The 16328-nt window shown below is 37.2% G+C and overlaps 1 protein-coding gene across 22 annotated transcripts in view; it reads right to left on the bottom strand.

The window, feature by feature from the left end:
• The window catches only part of INPP4B (inositol polyphosphate-4-phosphatase type II B), a 327844-nt gene that overhangs the window by 212905 nt on the left and 98611 nt on the right, over positions 1–16328 (bottom strand). For 16 of the 22 annotated variants that reach the window (XR_016465803.1, XM_090138618.1, XM_090138627.1 and 13 more), the window contains exons 3-6: positions 12859–12943; positions 11304–11389; positions 2830–3055; positions 1498–1542 (exon numbers count right to left, since the gene is read on the bottom strand). Coding sequence is in view for 21 of the 22 variants with exons in the window: in XM_090138618.1 (XP_089994744.1) it covers positions 1498–1542; positions 2830–3055; positions 11304–11389; positions 12859–12943 (442 nt within the window). In the remaining variant the exon portion in view is untranslated. Of the gene's footprint in view, positions 1–1497; positions 1543–2829; positions 3056–3453; positions 3613–11292; positions 11390–12858; positions 12944–16328 lie in introns of those variants that run through there. The other 6 variants (XM_090138622.1, XM_090138629.1, XM_090138630.1 and 3 more) reach the window with 4 other exon arrangements.

Below are 16328 nucleotides of genomic sequence, written 5' to 3'. Positions count from 1 at the left end.
AGAATGGTTACATTCCATAAAAACCTTTCAAGTGTTAAATAGCTTTTCAAATTCAGGTATCTACGACTTCTGTCTAAGTAGTTTAGCCATAGCTATTCAAAATTAGTCTCTAGATGCATTTACATCAAAACATGACAGTCACAATCTTTATTCTATCCGATTTAAAAGAAAATGTTTTTCTTAGTCACAGCCCTGCTTGGTACACATTTGTATTTACAAGAGCATCATCTACTTTTCCGTGGTAGATCAAGGGGGGAAAAAAAAAAGAAATGCTTAAAAGTGAAAGTGTCCAGAAACAAAATAGATTTAAATTACACAGAGGTGAAGAATACTACCTCATACCTCATAGTTTAAATGATTCATATTAGGAAGTTTGCTGCATCATCATGATCGACCCAATATTCCTTGTTCATCACATACTCTGACCCACTTCAAAGCAAACAAATATCACTGCACTTAAGCTCACCATGGTGAATAACTGTTACACAGCAAGGTGTTACAGAACTTTAATCTTTATAACATGTGTAAATTTAGTTTCCGTGCAAGTCCTACGTGCTTACTGAACATCATTAAGAAGCAAGGCATGCCAACAAGTTGCAAGCATCTCCATGACCACTTCTGTGAACAATTACCTCTTACAAACACAAAAACTAAGTTGATAACACAGCAAAAATGAGTCATGCTATACTAGATATATGATGGGTTGTCAAACACAACACATAGTCATATAGAGAATAGATATCTCTATGTATATTTCTCTACTTAGATTCTACATATCTCTCTATAATATGCAGAGAGAATTCAGATGAATCTAAGTCAACAGGAAAATTATAAATATGAAATATTTTACATATTATATATGAAAATGATTGTTCTCCTTGTATAATAATTATATATTTTTTGTTATGTAATACAAATGTCATACAAAGAGAATTTTTCAAATAGCCAGAACACTAGTTGAATAGCTTCCCAGCTTTCACTACTGAGGATTTTTTGAGCCTTGCATATTCAGTGATACAATTAGCAGACTGATATTTAAAGATTGTGACAGAATGAGGCAATGCAAATTAAGACAACTCCTACCCTACGTGGATAGAAGGATAGATTTCTGAATTTATTTTTAAATGTTTTTTTTTTTTTTTTGAAAGAATACAGAAGGATTCATATAGTGAATACTGTAAGTTCACAAGCCCAGCTGGCATAATGCATTACACGAGAGTGGGAGGGAGGGGTGAAATAATACAAAGGACAAATAAAGAATGTTGTAACTGTCAGGTGGAATGGGACAACCTTATACATATATTCAGTTATTTCGATGAATTAAGAACATAAAGCCACGTGCATAGGCAGATCTCTGGTCTAAATGAACTACAATTCTTTTATTTACTTATTTTTCTAGAGATAATATGTTATACTATGTAACATTATGTACACAAATTCTTCACACATGCATACAGGCACACACTGCAACTCCAAGATGACAAAACTCTGTCTTACCAAGACTGAACTCCAGCTTTGGCTCATTTGCAATTCTCTGAATACCTTTTAAAGTTGAGAAAAAGTAAAAAAAATGGTTAGAAATAATTTGATTTACCTATCTGCTTTTTTTGTCTATGTGTGGTGGTGTCTGTGTTGTTTTTAATACAGCCTAAAAGTTTGACGTGCCTAACTCATACCACACCAAATACCTGCCACAATGAGTGGAGTAACACTTCGTATTAAAAACTCACTGAAAGAAATCTTTGCATGAAATATTTGTCCAAAAAAATAAAAAGATGACACATTCCTTTGCAAAGGTAATTTTCTTTTGGAGGATGGTTAAATAATATTTGGTTGTTCACCCTCTGCAGGAAGTAATTGGATCATAACTACAGCATTTATTGAACTTGTAGAAATGAAATTGTCTTACATTAACATTCATGTATTGTCTCATCATCATCTTGTCATCATCAAAAGATCATATGTTGTATTCACAAATACTGGACAAATTGGTCAGATTTGGAAGAACCAGGATGGTATATAAAAATGTAAGGAAGGAACCTTGTTGCAATTTTAAAAATAAAATGAAAAACAATGTTGTAGAATAGGTCTAATGTAACATCATTGTCACTACTGCAGCTAATCATTCGTGTCTATACAGAAAAAATTATAGCTGCAAAGAGTAGAAAGGCCTTGGTCAGTAAGAAATAACAAATAAGATCCTTCATTTATCTTAAAATAGAATTACATAAAAATATCTGATAACAAATTTCTCAGAGTTCAACTTCATCACTAGCACATCCAGCAAATTGGAACATTTTTATGAATATGCTGGATACAAACTTGATTGATCGATCAGTCACTTGATACAACAGAAATCCAGTGCATAGCAATACAACATGGTTCAGGCCCCTGTAAATCAAACATGGCTCAAAATATGGCTAGATGCTTTCAAACCCTGAAGTGCTTTTATATCACAAAGTACACTTCTCTGACTCTAAGTATTGCTAACACACCAGAATTATCAGATTATGTTTTACAACAAGTCCACATCTTCATGTAGGACAAAAGAATAGAATATTTAACTTTCATGAAGAAAATACATTAGAGAAAAATACCAGAAACATAGTAACTACGTATCTGTTTCCCTGAAGATTATCTGAATAACTAAAAACGTAACAGGTAATGATAGTTACAGATAACCTTTATCAGTTTGCCCATCTACAACTGCACCTTGTCAACAAACAAATTAAACAGCATTACGTACACTGTTTGAGACATTATCTGTACTACTACAAATTCTGGTGCATTTTTACTGTACCACTTAATAAAATGAGTATATACACTTACTCGTAAGCTGTGGCTCTCCTAGACTGTCTATTTGTGATGAAGGGAGAAACTGTTGTGCTTCATCTGATGCTCTCTCCTCTTTGATCTCCATGATCAACCTCCAGAGCTGATGAATTTTATTCCTCAAACTTTGAGTTTGCCTCTCCCAGTGCCACAGCCCAAAATTCACAATCTGCTTTCGATGCAGCTTCAGGGTAAAGATCTGGTTCTCCACTCTGAAATTCAGCTATCAGAAAACATTAACACTGTTTTTAGCAATTCCTTCTCAGACAAGGGATCAAAACAAAATTGATATCATTCACCATTAAAAGCACTATGTTTCTTCTACATCACAGAGCCATGCACCCCCATTTACCTCTTGAATCAAACCCCTATTTTTACATGCTCAGTGCAGTACAAAGTTTATCCATTGAGTGCTTCCAAAAGCAATTAAAATACTGCTAAACGAGGTGGCAGAATCAAATTGAAATGGGAAGCTCTTTTTCAGTACAGAATTCTGCAGCTCAGCAGGTACCTATCAGAACTGCTAAGTTAAAGGAGAATTTGATTTAGCAGGGGCAGCAGACAGACAGAGGCAGCGGGATTTAACAGAACATGTTCATAAGTTCTTCTATTAGAGCTGACCTTTATGCTCAGTGTTTTATTCATCCTTGGCAGAGTGCTGCTCATCAATACATGGAGATAATTTAGCATGACATAGTTCCTCTGGAAAGATCCACCAAGTTATGCATGAGAGTTTCTGCCATCATTATTATCCAAGTCTTTTGCTGTTCTGCCTGAAGTCTAATTGTATAATGATCGGGTTTTCCAAGGACAAATGAAAAAAAGAAATTAAATAAGTTGGCGCTCCTAAGGAAATGCAGGTAAGTAGCAAGGGTCAGTCATTTGATTACAATTAGCACAGAAAGAATAAACATTTAAAATTCTGTGACACAGACAAATCACAAATTCCACGTGGCATTTTCTGCAATACACACAATTAAAAACGAACTGGGAAAAAAACAAAAATTAATGCTTCTTTAAAAGATGCTACAAACTGACTCAGAAACATAAAACTCTACCAAGTATCTGTGTTGCCATATTAACTAGGACTTAATAAGTTGGTCAAAATCATTTTGACCTGAATGTACCATAGATAATACTGCTGGATGAAACAGAACATTTATGTGCTTTCATAATTAGCTCAAAGCCAAACAACATAAAGAACTTTCCCATAAACAAAGTGAACTTATTTTCCTTTTCCTAACTTGAGCATCTAACCTTGGGCACTTACCCACATATGTTATTCTAAACCTATTTGCACTTCATAAACTGAGCATCTGTCACTTACAATTAACTATGCTTTTATTGTTATGGAGGACAAAAGATGCAAGCCTCAAGTCTGCAAGTCTCTTAAAATGGTGTTGGCACAAATCCCAGCAGAGGTGGAACAAGTATTTTTGTCTGGTAGTGGATCTAAGGAAGTGTAAAATATGTGGCTGCAGCTGCTGATAAGAATTCTAGATCAGTAGGACTACAGAACTCAGAAGGAACAAGAGGGAAGAGGAGAAGGAACTGGTGTAACACCCTTCTGCTTTCCTGGGTAATTAAAGAAGAGCTAATAAGAGTTCAAAATCTTGCCTCCAGCCCCAGAGAGTCTGTGAAAGAATGTATTCAGCTCTTATGACAAGAATATTCACAATCTGGAGGAGATGCAGATGCTCTTCTTACCCCTGTTTACACAGAAGATGTACTTGCCTTGAGTGACCAAACCTGAACAAACTGATGTTTGCTGTTTGTGAAAGATGAGCTTAGACACAGAGATTTCATCTATAATGTCATATGTGATATGCTAAGATATCTGAGACTCCCCAATGAAAATTTACAGCAGTCATTCTAATTGAAAATTACATTTTCAGGCACACAAAATACCTGTTTGTACCACTCAGTCTTTAAAATCCCACACACTTTCATAAAAGTGGTTTGGATATCCGACATGCCTTAGCTAGAACAGTCAAACAAGCAAATGCTTTACAACCAAAAATTCAAATGTGCCAAGGTGTTCTTTTCTCTCCGCTCTTTATTTTCAAATGTAAACAGGAACAGTGATTTTGCCTCAAAACATTCTGCCACCAGCTAAATAAGAAACATCTGCTCTAGGGGGAAATCAATGTTTTGCAATTGAAATCATTCTATTTATACTTATCTCTCAGCAGTGGAAATCAGACTGCCAAACACAAAAGGCATGCTGATTCATGCTTAATATGCATGTAACCAGAAATTGATAGTGAAAAGCAGTAGGAATGGACATAATTCAGCACATTCTGACCTAACAGGTGCCGGTTTTGAGATCTGGAAATCCATTTCAAGCTAATCACTTCAAAACACTACAGTCTGCTATATTTAGGTCTCTGGAATACTCAGAACTAAGTTCAATTCTGAAAAGCATATAAAACTACTCTGAAAATAATAATCTCTGCCAACATAGGAAGTTTTATTCTGCAGAACATACAGCTGGTAAGAAACAGTTTATACACAGAAGAATGCAGACACAATCTTCATCATTTTCTCAACGTACGTTGGCAAAAAATATCTGTGGCAATAACGAGAATACGATTACTCACAATAAAATCATCATTTTGACTCTTATTTTAAATTCAATGTAAAGAATTTTTGCTCAGATACTTAAAGTCAGGTTGCAGCAGGAAAGCAAAACTTAGCTGCAATGAGTGCTTCTGAAAAATGAACTATGTATTGACAAATCTTCACATCTAGTGAAGGACTCAAGGAGGTAGTAGACATATTGATAGAACCATATTTGCACTCAGATATCCTACACCAGAGGATTTCATGGGTGTGCAAAAAAAAACCTAAACCTTTGTACTTGCAACTACAGGGTTTCTGTAGAAAATACAAAAGAATCTTGTGTTATGCTCTGTTATTGTTGACATCAGTTAGTTCTGGGAAAAAAAAATATGTTTTTGAAAGTGTTTACTGTCGACTTCAGTGAGGCCAGTTCTCTATCTCGTGCACATTCCTACTTTTATTGTTAAGTTTTGAGCATAAGATTTAAGGAAACAATACCGCTATCAATATTTTGCATCCACTTGGGAATCTCCAGTAGCAGAATAGTTATTTTCATCTCAGTGCTGGACATCTGAGATTATTTTTTTTTCAGTTCAGTGGCATAAATCCAAGAAGAAGAAACTTCATTTGTACATGAACACAATGGTTTTCTTTTGGAACACCTTCTCCTTTGGTGAAACAAAAGAGTAACCCTTCAGAACAAGCACTTCACAGCCCATAGTTTAAATGAAAACTGTACGTATATCTACATTTACATCTTTCTTCTTGATCAAAGAAAGGTCTACAGAACTACAGGATCCAACACAGTACCTTTTCATAGCTTGCATTAATTCATAAAATAAATGAACTGTGATTCAGTCATTCCGTCTCAGACACTGAGACGCTGACATAACCCACAGTAGTCTGACAGCACTCATACTGACGGTGGAATTGCACATTGCTAATTGAAATCACTTTATAAATTGGCACTATACAAAGCTTTGTCCACAGTTTTTCCCAGGATATCTCATTTGTTTCACAGAAACCAGCAGAGTGCTTAAATGCAAGATAACTGCTACTATACTATATTAATACAAGAATAAATCTTTAAGTACGTCAAGTCAGACAGATTCTTCATATTTCCCATTAAACTCTAGACCGCAGCTGCAATAAATAACTGGATATCAAACTGTTTCTTCTCACATTTCTACCCTGTCAAATTGAGCTGGTCAGTTGAAAATCAGCTAAACGCACTCATGGGAAAAGGGAAGGGGAGGAGGAAGCATCACTAATTCTAGTGCCTGGCACGGATGCCCAGCATTAGCACTGGTATTTGTATAAGACATGGAAAGCATGCCAATACCCAAGGTGCCATTTGTGACATCTACATGAACAGGTTCTGTAGCAGGGCTCTGTGCTTGCTCTACAACAGGTGGAGGTAGCATTTGGAACTACACAAACACGCATTCACGTGGCCAGCTTTTGCTTCACACACGTTATTAAGCAAAGTTTTGTAGTCCAGAAACTTCCCAGCTTTCACGCTGTGTAAGAACCTTCAAAATTCTCTTGACTTCCTGTCTCTTGATACGCAGAGCAGACAGAAATAGAGACACTGCATACACTGATGTTATGGAAAGCTAATCTGGTCCTGCAGCTACACTGCTTCTATTCCTGATTTCATTAACAGACTCCTGTTAGAGTCAGGAAGCAGATAGAGGGGGGGAAGTCTGTTAAGACAGCCTTTTCTGATATAGACTCCGCACCAATAACTCTTCCTGAAGCTTGACCTCAGCAGAGCTTCTCCAACTGAAGCCAGTATATAAAGTTATGGTCCCTGAGGACTTCTGCAGCTCAAATAAAGAATTCAACCTCTCTGCTCAAAAAGAACTTCTGTCAAATAACAAACTAACGCAGAAAAGCTGAAATATCCCCAAAATACTGAAAAGTCTCTTCTACTCTAACTCAACTCTCTGAAGTCAGAAGAATATTTTGTTATTACCTTCATCATCTGAAAATAACTTCGTAAGTTATTATGCTCACATTATAATAAAACTCAAATTTCCCCAAACTTTCAATTTAACAGTAGCAACTGCCTCCTTCTTTTGCAAATACTTGGGAAAAAAAAAATCTTGTTAAAAGTGTCGTAATGCTTTTTCGTATGTACTTTATTTTAATCAACTCTTAATCAGAAACCTAGGTTTCTAGGAGAATTGAAGTAACTGAGACCCCCCAAAAAGATATACGGTTACTGGGAATTGACCCTCGTCTTTCTAAAGACTGTAGTTTAATAAGACTTGTAAATATCTTTTAAAAATAAAGTAGAATACACTAAGAGGGAAATGCTGTTTGCTAGAACTTCTTCGATTCAGTATTGATTTTCAGCGTTTTTTTTTCCTTAAGAATGCTCTGTTGCTCCATTCTACCAAATATGTAAAAGTATAGGAAGACTGATAGAGACTGATCAAGGAGAGTTATAAAATTCATGTTTAACAGAGAACAAAATTAATTACTGTCAGTATTTGAATTAAAACATGTACAAATCATCTGACGAGTGACCGCGATGACAGCCCCTCCTTTTCTAGATGGTAAATTTTTTCCTCTTCTATGGCAATATGCATACATGGAGCACTTATGAAGGTTAAAGGTTCTCTCTCCCTGCTCACCCACAGTAGCAAAATGTGTGTTCTCAGCAGTGAGAAATGGTTGCGAATACCAATGAACCACCGTCACTCTAAAATACAAAGCACTGTCACAGCTAACCAGCATATGCTGTAATAAAAGCAGAACAAACCTTTGATACGTAAATTATATCTGCAGGATATTTCTAATACAGACATCAGAGGCATTTAATTCACAAAGCTGACTGAATTCTATATGCTGATGCATTTCATGTCCAAATTAGTATTGATGAAATCATCCCGTGGTTACTCATGATGCTATGCTAATCTTCCCTTGAAAGTTCAATTCTCTATCAAAAGTAAGGAATTTAATTAAGAATTTTATCTTCCGTGGTTGGGCTTTTGTTTTTCTTTTATTTATTTTATTCTGCAATTCTGAAATAAACTTATGGGAATTACCATCGTCATCTGCTATTAACTCCCCACAGAAGCTCACAAAAAAGACTGAAGTATTGGAAATAAATATGGCACCATACAAAACTTTGTTTGCCCACGTTGTCTACTGCACTATAATAATTTGTTTCTTTTAATACCAGCAGGCTTTAACACATGCCTGCCCTTTCACTGCCTAAACAGCACGCCTGTATAGACCACAGAAGTATTTAAGCGCCACAGTGAAGATCACCAAACAAAAGTAACGCAGCATTCACTGAATGCTAAATACAGCCTTCACACAGAAGTGGGCTGTCTTTGCAAAAAGGAAGTCTATCACACCCCCAGCTGAACCATCACTCTACTTCAGATGAGGCAAGATTCAGAGATCTCAATCTTCTATTCAATTCTGGAAGAGTAAACTCATTGTATGCCTGTTAGTCCATCTCAAAAATGGGAAGTGATACTGACCTGCCATTCCAAGCCACTAGCATTTAAGGAAACAAAACATTCCATGTGGCTTACATAGTATTTGCAAATCAAAAAAAAAAAGGAATCCTTGCCATCTTAGGGGTATTTCTACATGCAGATCTTTCCCCTGACACTCTGCTAGACACGCCAGTCAACTATAATATTGCATCAGAAACACTGTCCTCCAGTCTTCCCACACCCTTCCCCATGTCTCATTAGTCCTACCTGGGTGTCACAGTTCTTAGTTTCTTACTTCTTACTGAGAAACTACAAAAATACAAGTAATACAATCCTCAAAAACCAAAAAGGTACACAGAGCAAGAGAATGAAGATCCTGAACACGTCTCTCACATCAAAATTTATTTCCTTGTGCCTGTGTCTTTTGGGTTCATTCCCAAATTTTCTGTTGTACAACACCACATGGAGACATGTAGGCATGTTTTTCGTTTGTACTTACTCCATACACAAAAGCTCACTTCATATTGCTCTTCAGATATGTTTCCGTGCAACAGGATGGCAAGAGCTGTGTGGCTTGATGTTTGAACTTAAGCATGACCTAAAACTATCAACATTTTTCTGCTGCAGCCTGGCCTCTCCATGGGCTGCAAGGAAACGCCTGCTTCAGTATCCAGTGCACATCCTTCTCCTTCTCTGACTCTGGGTACTTGAGGGCTGTTCCTCATACTTCTTCACTCCTCTCTCTATGAAATGCATTTCCACAGTGGCACCACCATCTTGGCTGCTAGACTTTGGAGTGGTGGCACTGGAGCTGCCCTCACCCCTCCCTCCACTGCTAGCACCATGCCATATAACCCACACTTCTGACAGAGCTTCCAAGCTCAAGAGGAGGAAAAGATATAACTGTAATGATATAAAAAAAATCTTTCAGCTTTTGAAGAGGCTGTGATGCTTGTCTGTACTGTAAGGTTCAACCAGTGTAGTTATTCAGGACAAGAACTGGAGCTCAGGAAGTTAACACTACATTGCTCAAACATCTCAGTGCACAGCAGCAGTTTGCAGGTTTAAGATCTTTTCAGACAAAAGCTGAAATCCTCATCACTCTGGATTTCAGGACTGAATCATACTCTCACGAACCCTCCTAAGAGCATGCAATCAGATCCATCTCACACAAGTGCCCTGTTAATAGCACCTAGGTAACATCACAAGGGCACACAACAAATCAGAATAATGTTTCACCTAACAAATCTTTGTTTCCTTTCCCGTTTTGCTTTGAAATGCTTTGAGTTAGACAGTTTTGAAAGAACTATGCTTAAAGTGCTTACAGATCTATCCACTACAATCACCTGATCTTTCTGCATTCCACTCGGATTTCAGTGTCCGCAACAGTGAGGCAGTCAGCTCCATAACATAGCCAGTACTGCACAACAATCTATTTTACTCTCCATGTTTATTCCACTGTCCTTCTCCTCTTAAGTATCCTATTTAGTCCCAATTTCTCACTACCCAGTGAAGATTCAGCCCACTGCTCAAAAAAAAGGTGGAGACACTCAGCCAGAAGCTCATTACAAAATTCTCCTTGCAGTTCCAAGCCTGAACATGAACCACTTGCTGATTCTCTTTATTTTGCCATCTGTCTTTTCCACAAGTAAAATTTCATGGATCAGTTGTTTTCTGATGTAGTTGCCCAAGAGACATTTGTGAACAGGTACACCCTCTATCCTGCTTTCACCTGAACATAGTAAAGCCTTCTATAAACATCTTAGAGCCTTTCCCCTTTCTCTTTTGGCACCCAATATACAGTGGATATCTCAATGATCATCTAGTGACAACGTAACTAGTCTTTCATGAGAAAAGCCCCCACTGACAAAGAATTTCATACTCAAGGTCCTTTTTTTTTTTTCCATCTCTTTTGTCATCTGAATTCTATTTTTTCCTAGAGTACACTGACTATTATTTCACTTCATTTGGTATTTACCCTTACTCAGTATAGAGTCTGCTATCTTTACTCCTCTTCACTTTAGTTTTAATATCTCACAGTGCTCTAGCCTGCATCCTCTTTTCCCATCCAATAAATCATTTGCCAACCTTTTGCCCTTATTCTCCAGCACAGGAAAACTGCCAAGTTTGAAATGCTTTTCTCCTCCACCTGTCTCTTCCTCTGTCTTCTGCAGAATTCCTTTGCTCACTTTCCAGGTATTCATCATCCCTTGATGGCTCTGCATACTCCAAGTTTCCAGTTCTTTTTTCTTTCAACATATTCTTTGAAGACCTTTCAGACACCTCACCCCAATTTTTACCTACACCACTAACCTTCAAACTGAGTCTTCTAGAAGGTTTGTCCCTCAAGTAACAACTACTGTTCCTAAATATGAGAGTACATTTCTTTTCCCATACCAACTGCCAATCTTTTTCTCCACAGGCAGCCTGAAGTGCTTACTCAGTACTCACTGTTGTCTGATTCCCCAGTCTTTGGACTGAAAATCTGCCAACCTCACTGTCACAAAAGCTGTCCTGTTTGCAGGCTTCAAAGCCAACTGAAAAAAACATGGCAGTAATTATAACAGAGTTCTTGCTATAGCAGCATTGTGTTCCAGCATTATAAAAGAAAGGCCAGAAGGGAACTGGAATGACTGTATTTATACCCAAACTTAACATCACCACCTCATAAAGCCAATGATTCCAAATTAATGAAGTAGAATCAATAAAGGCATAATTACAAAAGCCTCAATTTGAGAGTCAGTGGTGATCATCCAGCTATTATAGTTAAGCAAAGTAATGCTTTGAAAACTAGAAAGTCCTTTTTGATGCAGCGTCTCAACATTAAACACAAGATGTAAGATATATTTCCATTAAATGCAGGATAGGACCTATTCCTCAAAATTCTACTCAGAAAAGGACAAAATACACAATGAATACATTTTTAAGTCTCAGCCTTCTCAAATGCAACCAAGCACCATGAATCACTTCAAGGAAGCAAGGACAGAAGTTAATATAATTAATGAAACATTTTTGTTTTAGTGAGCTGGAAATTCTGGTGCTTACAAAAACAGAAGGTAAGGATTTCTGCTAAAAGCAGGCCATCAGATCCACAAATGCAACATAATTTTTCCCCTATGGCCACTTTTACTAACCCACCAGCACTACTCTCAGGCTAGCATGACCCTACCCTACCCCGTAGAATAGATCCATCCAGGTTTCAACTACAGCACGTACTTTGAATGATCAATACTTTGACAGATATCCCACAAAACTTCACATCAAATGGATTTTTCAGTTTCATGTGTGCAATTTATATTCTACACTTTGAAGCATGACACTCCAAACATGAAACATGTAACAATTTGTCCCTTAAACTCTCATTTTACTGCTTGTCTGAAAATTATTAATACTCAGAAAGCATACTGGACGGAATAAAAATACAGAACAAAATTTTCACTTTCTCAGACTGAGACAGGCAGGATTTGATTGCTTTCTAAACCTCTCAGACCACTAAAACTAACAGAAAATGGCCAACCTGGCCCAAAGAATTCAAAACTCTGCAATAGTAACTGAATGAGCCCACTCCATAAAAAAAAAAACCAGAACAGTTGAATTACTCTTGCAGAGAAAAGTCTATGACAGCATTTTCCCAAATGAAAGTCTTTGCACTAAAATAGTGGTTCTAATTTCTATGAAATCCTTCTCTCAATTTTTTTTTTCTTTTTTTAAACAAACAATCAAAAAACTAATCCAGTGAATTGAAAGTTGATAGCAGACAAAAAGCAAAGCCAGAGGATCACACTTATTACTAGAGAAAGACGATTTTTGATTTTAGAAAAAGTAATACCTATGGCTTTTATGGTCTATTTGTCAGAGATTCAGAGAGCAACATTTAGATGTGTGCATCACTAACAAAAGAACACATTTTACTTAAGTTTAAGGCAAATACGTGATTGCATTTTTAGTTTTTTGTTGACTGAAATAAAACATTGACACTGAACATACTGAGCTGTATCTTACTTACTGAGAATTATTGAAACATCTGTTTTTCTCTTGAACTCCAGAACCCAGCACCACTCCAGGATTACCACTTTGGAGGCTTCAGAACTCTGTGAGACATAAAGATGACAAAACATTAGGATTTGAAACCTGACAGGGAAGTCCTTCTGTTTGACTGTTCACAGCCAGCACAGCATGTAGCCAGAAAGACACAAAGCGTAATAGTCAGTAAGCAGATGGATAAAGGCATTCTTGAATTACCATTATGTGCTACCCTACATCAGCTCAATGGGAATGAACTGTTTGGAAAGGCCACAAATGAAACTAAGAAAAAATAACTTGAGAGCTTTTTCATAGCATAGTTTTGGGTACCACTTCATTTTTAAAGCAAATCAGATAAGTCCATCTCATTCCAACTTCCATATTGCTAAATGAAAATTCAGATACTATTACAGAGTATTTCTAACTGAACAAAACATGCAATCTTGCAATTTCTATTTAATTCTCATTTTAAAAGGATTTCTTTATCATAAATTGAAACTTCAAATGTTGTCTCCAGCTATGGAATTCAAATAGCATTAAGTGATACGGGCTTATGGCATACTACAATATGATCCGAGTTACTACTATCATTTTCTTGGGAGTGCTAAGCAGAGATGAAGCCTATTCTTTCTACTTTACTAAGTCTGACTCATTTGTCAAGCAGAGCAAGGTAATCAATCACACCTGTAGAATTGATCTTTTTTCTTTAGAACTCTTCTTATCCATTTTTTATCCTTAACATCTAATAATCACTACTGTATGCATGCATACATTTCCTCACTGCAGGATCCCAACTTGGGAGAGTGTGTTCATTCTCATACTTCAGTGAGATTCTACAGGGACTAAAGTAAACTATTCCTTTAACATTCCTTTCTTAAATACTTCTTTCTCCAAGTGCCCCTCGCATTTAAAAATTCCACCAGAGGAAGGAACTTTAGGTTCCATGCATTTTATGTGGTGTATGACTTTGTAGAACTGTTTTTAGCATTTGTCTCTCATATGAGCTTGCTACTTATTTGTTACATCTATACTGTATTATTTGGCCTGCCAGAAACAGATCCAAGTTTTTTGGTTTGTTTTTATTTACAGTTTCCCGCTCACTTTTAAAATAGATGGCTTGATTCTATATTTTTTAAAAAAAAATTCAAATAATTCTCCACACTTACCTAACACTACCATGGCCTTTCATGGCACTGATGGTCTTTCTTGAACAAAACAAGTGGGAGAAAATTTAATTCAGTTCTCATGTTAAGAGTAGACAGTTTTGAATCACGAGTAACAAACAGGAAACACTGCCAATGATTTTAGACAATCACAGAATGGCTTGGATTGGAAGAGACCTTGAAGCCCACGTAGCTTCAACCCTTCCACAGCGTGCAGCATTACTAGCCACTACATCAGGCTGCCCAAAATCCCATCCAACCCAGCCTTCAGTGCCCTCCAGAGACAGAGAATCTACAGTTTCTCTGGGCAGCCAGAGAAACACTAACAGTGCCTTGCCACCCTCAGAGTGAAAAATTTTCTCCTGATACCTACTCAACCTCCCCTATTCTGGTATTCCTTGTTCTATCACTATCAGACCATACAAAAAGTCAGTCCCCCTCCTGCTTATAAGCTTCCTTTAGGTACTAGGAGGCCACAATGAGGTCTCTCTAGAGCCTCCTCTTCTCCAGGCTGGACCAGCCAAGCTCCCTCAACTTTTCTTCGTAGGAGAGGTGCTCCAGCCCTCTGATTATGTTTGTAACATAATCTGGACCCTCTCCAACAGCTCCACATCTTTCTTGTGTTGGAGGCCCCAGGCTTGGACTAAGTACTCTAGACAGGACCTTGTGAAGGCAGAGCAGAGGGAGATTCATCACCTCCCTGTCTCTGCTGACCACCTCTCTTTCGATGCAGCCCAGCATACAGGATTTTCTGAAGAAAATCTGTATTTACCTCCTCACTCTTTACTCTAGAACCAGCTATCAAAGCACAAATCAATATCCACAGGTGGCAAAAGGTTAGAATACAATGAGTGAGGAAAAAAAAGCATATTATCTCGAAATATGCTACCAGTCAAGACAGAAGATCTAATGGACTATGATTAAGTATACTTATTTCGAAACCACTTTTATATGAACTTAATTTGAAACATTATTCAGGCTAGTCTAAAAATAAAAGTAGTATTCTATGGGCTGAAGAATAGCTAATCATCTTAAGGAAAAAAAAAGAGAACAGTAATGAAACAGTGCAGTAAACCTTGAAGACATACAGCAAGTGCCATGAGGAAATTATAACCCAGGCACGATTTTCAGGTGCTATCACGAGGTATTCTTTGGGACTCGAGAAGCAAAATTGAATATCTACATATTAAAGTCCTTATAAAAAAAACAGCTAAAAATTAGCTTAGGAAAACAGGTTTTAGCACTTAAAAACCAAACAGTTTAACTAGGATGAGCTCTTTACGGTTATATCTAATTTAACTCTTCAAATTTTGAATCAAGACATTAACATCCATATAGTCTTCCAGCTAATATTTATAAGACAAGCGGATAATGCAACCTGATTCCTTCAAGAGCCAGCAATCTTTCAGGATAAAAACAACATCAAAACCAAAACAACAACAACAAGAATGACATGACCTAAAGAAACATTTCATTTCAAAAGCAAAAAAATGCCTGGAGACAGAACTGAGTACAGGAAAGACTTGCACCCTGCCTTTGTCCAAAACATGTTCAAGTCATAGCTAATAGCTTTAGCCCTTCTCATACATACAGAAGATAGTCCTTCCATTGATATTCAAGCTGTGTAGATGAAACATGCAAATATGACATCTCTCTAGACTTAACATTTCCTCCAAACCACAGGCGGGCAGAAAATGGAAGCCTGCCACTGTATAAAGAGAATTAACTTCCTGGTGCATGGCTGTCAGGGAAGTTAGGCACACAAAAAAGCCAGGAATGAGGAATCAGCCTCCCTCTAGTTAGCTCTAGTTGCTACAACTTAAAGGCTTCATCTTCAGGTTTGTAAAAGAAAGCATACACACGATAAAAACAGCAAACAGCTAGAAAGAAAACAGCTATCAAATTAATAACATGAATTGAATTACCAATGCTTGTCTCACAATGCAGTGAGGACCAATGGCTTAGTTGACATACAACAAAAGCTACAAACACAAGAGGAAGATTCAGGGTATTTTGAGTCTACTGCATTTTGGAATGGCAGATACCAGAGCACAAAAGCCTCACTTAAGGGAGTAATTACTCCATGCTCTACACCAATGCAAGCTGGAAGGAAGTTGCTCCACAATTTCAAATGTATTTGTACGCTCCAAGATGCACAACCAAGTACCAAGTTAAGATGTTTAGTTACTGGTTCTACATATGTGAGAGAACAAGAAAGGAAAAAAGATAGAAGCATAAGGCTGCCACAAGAGAAGGCACATATTGCTGTCAAATAGTTCCACATCCTGAC

Source organism: Phasianus colchicus, chromosome 4, assembly GCF_987193195.1.
Source record: "Phasianus colchicus chromosome 4, bPhaCol1.hap1.1, whole genome shotgun sequence".
Lineage (NCBI taxonomy): Eukaryota > Metazoa > Chordata > Aves > Galliformes > Phasianidae > Phasianus > Phasianus colchicus.
The sequence above is the reverse complement of the archived record's forward strand: the minus strand, read 5'-3'. Positions and strand labels throughout refer to the sequence as shown.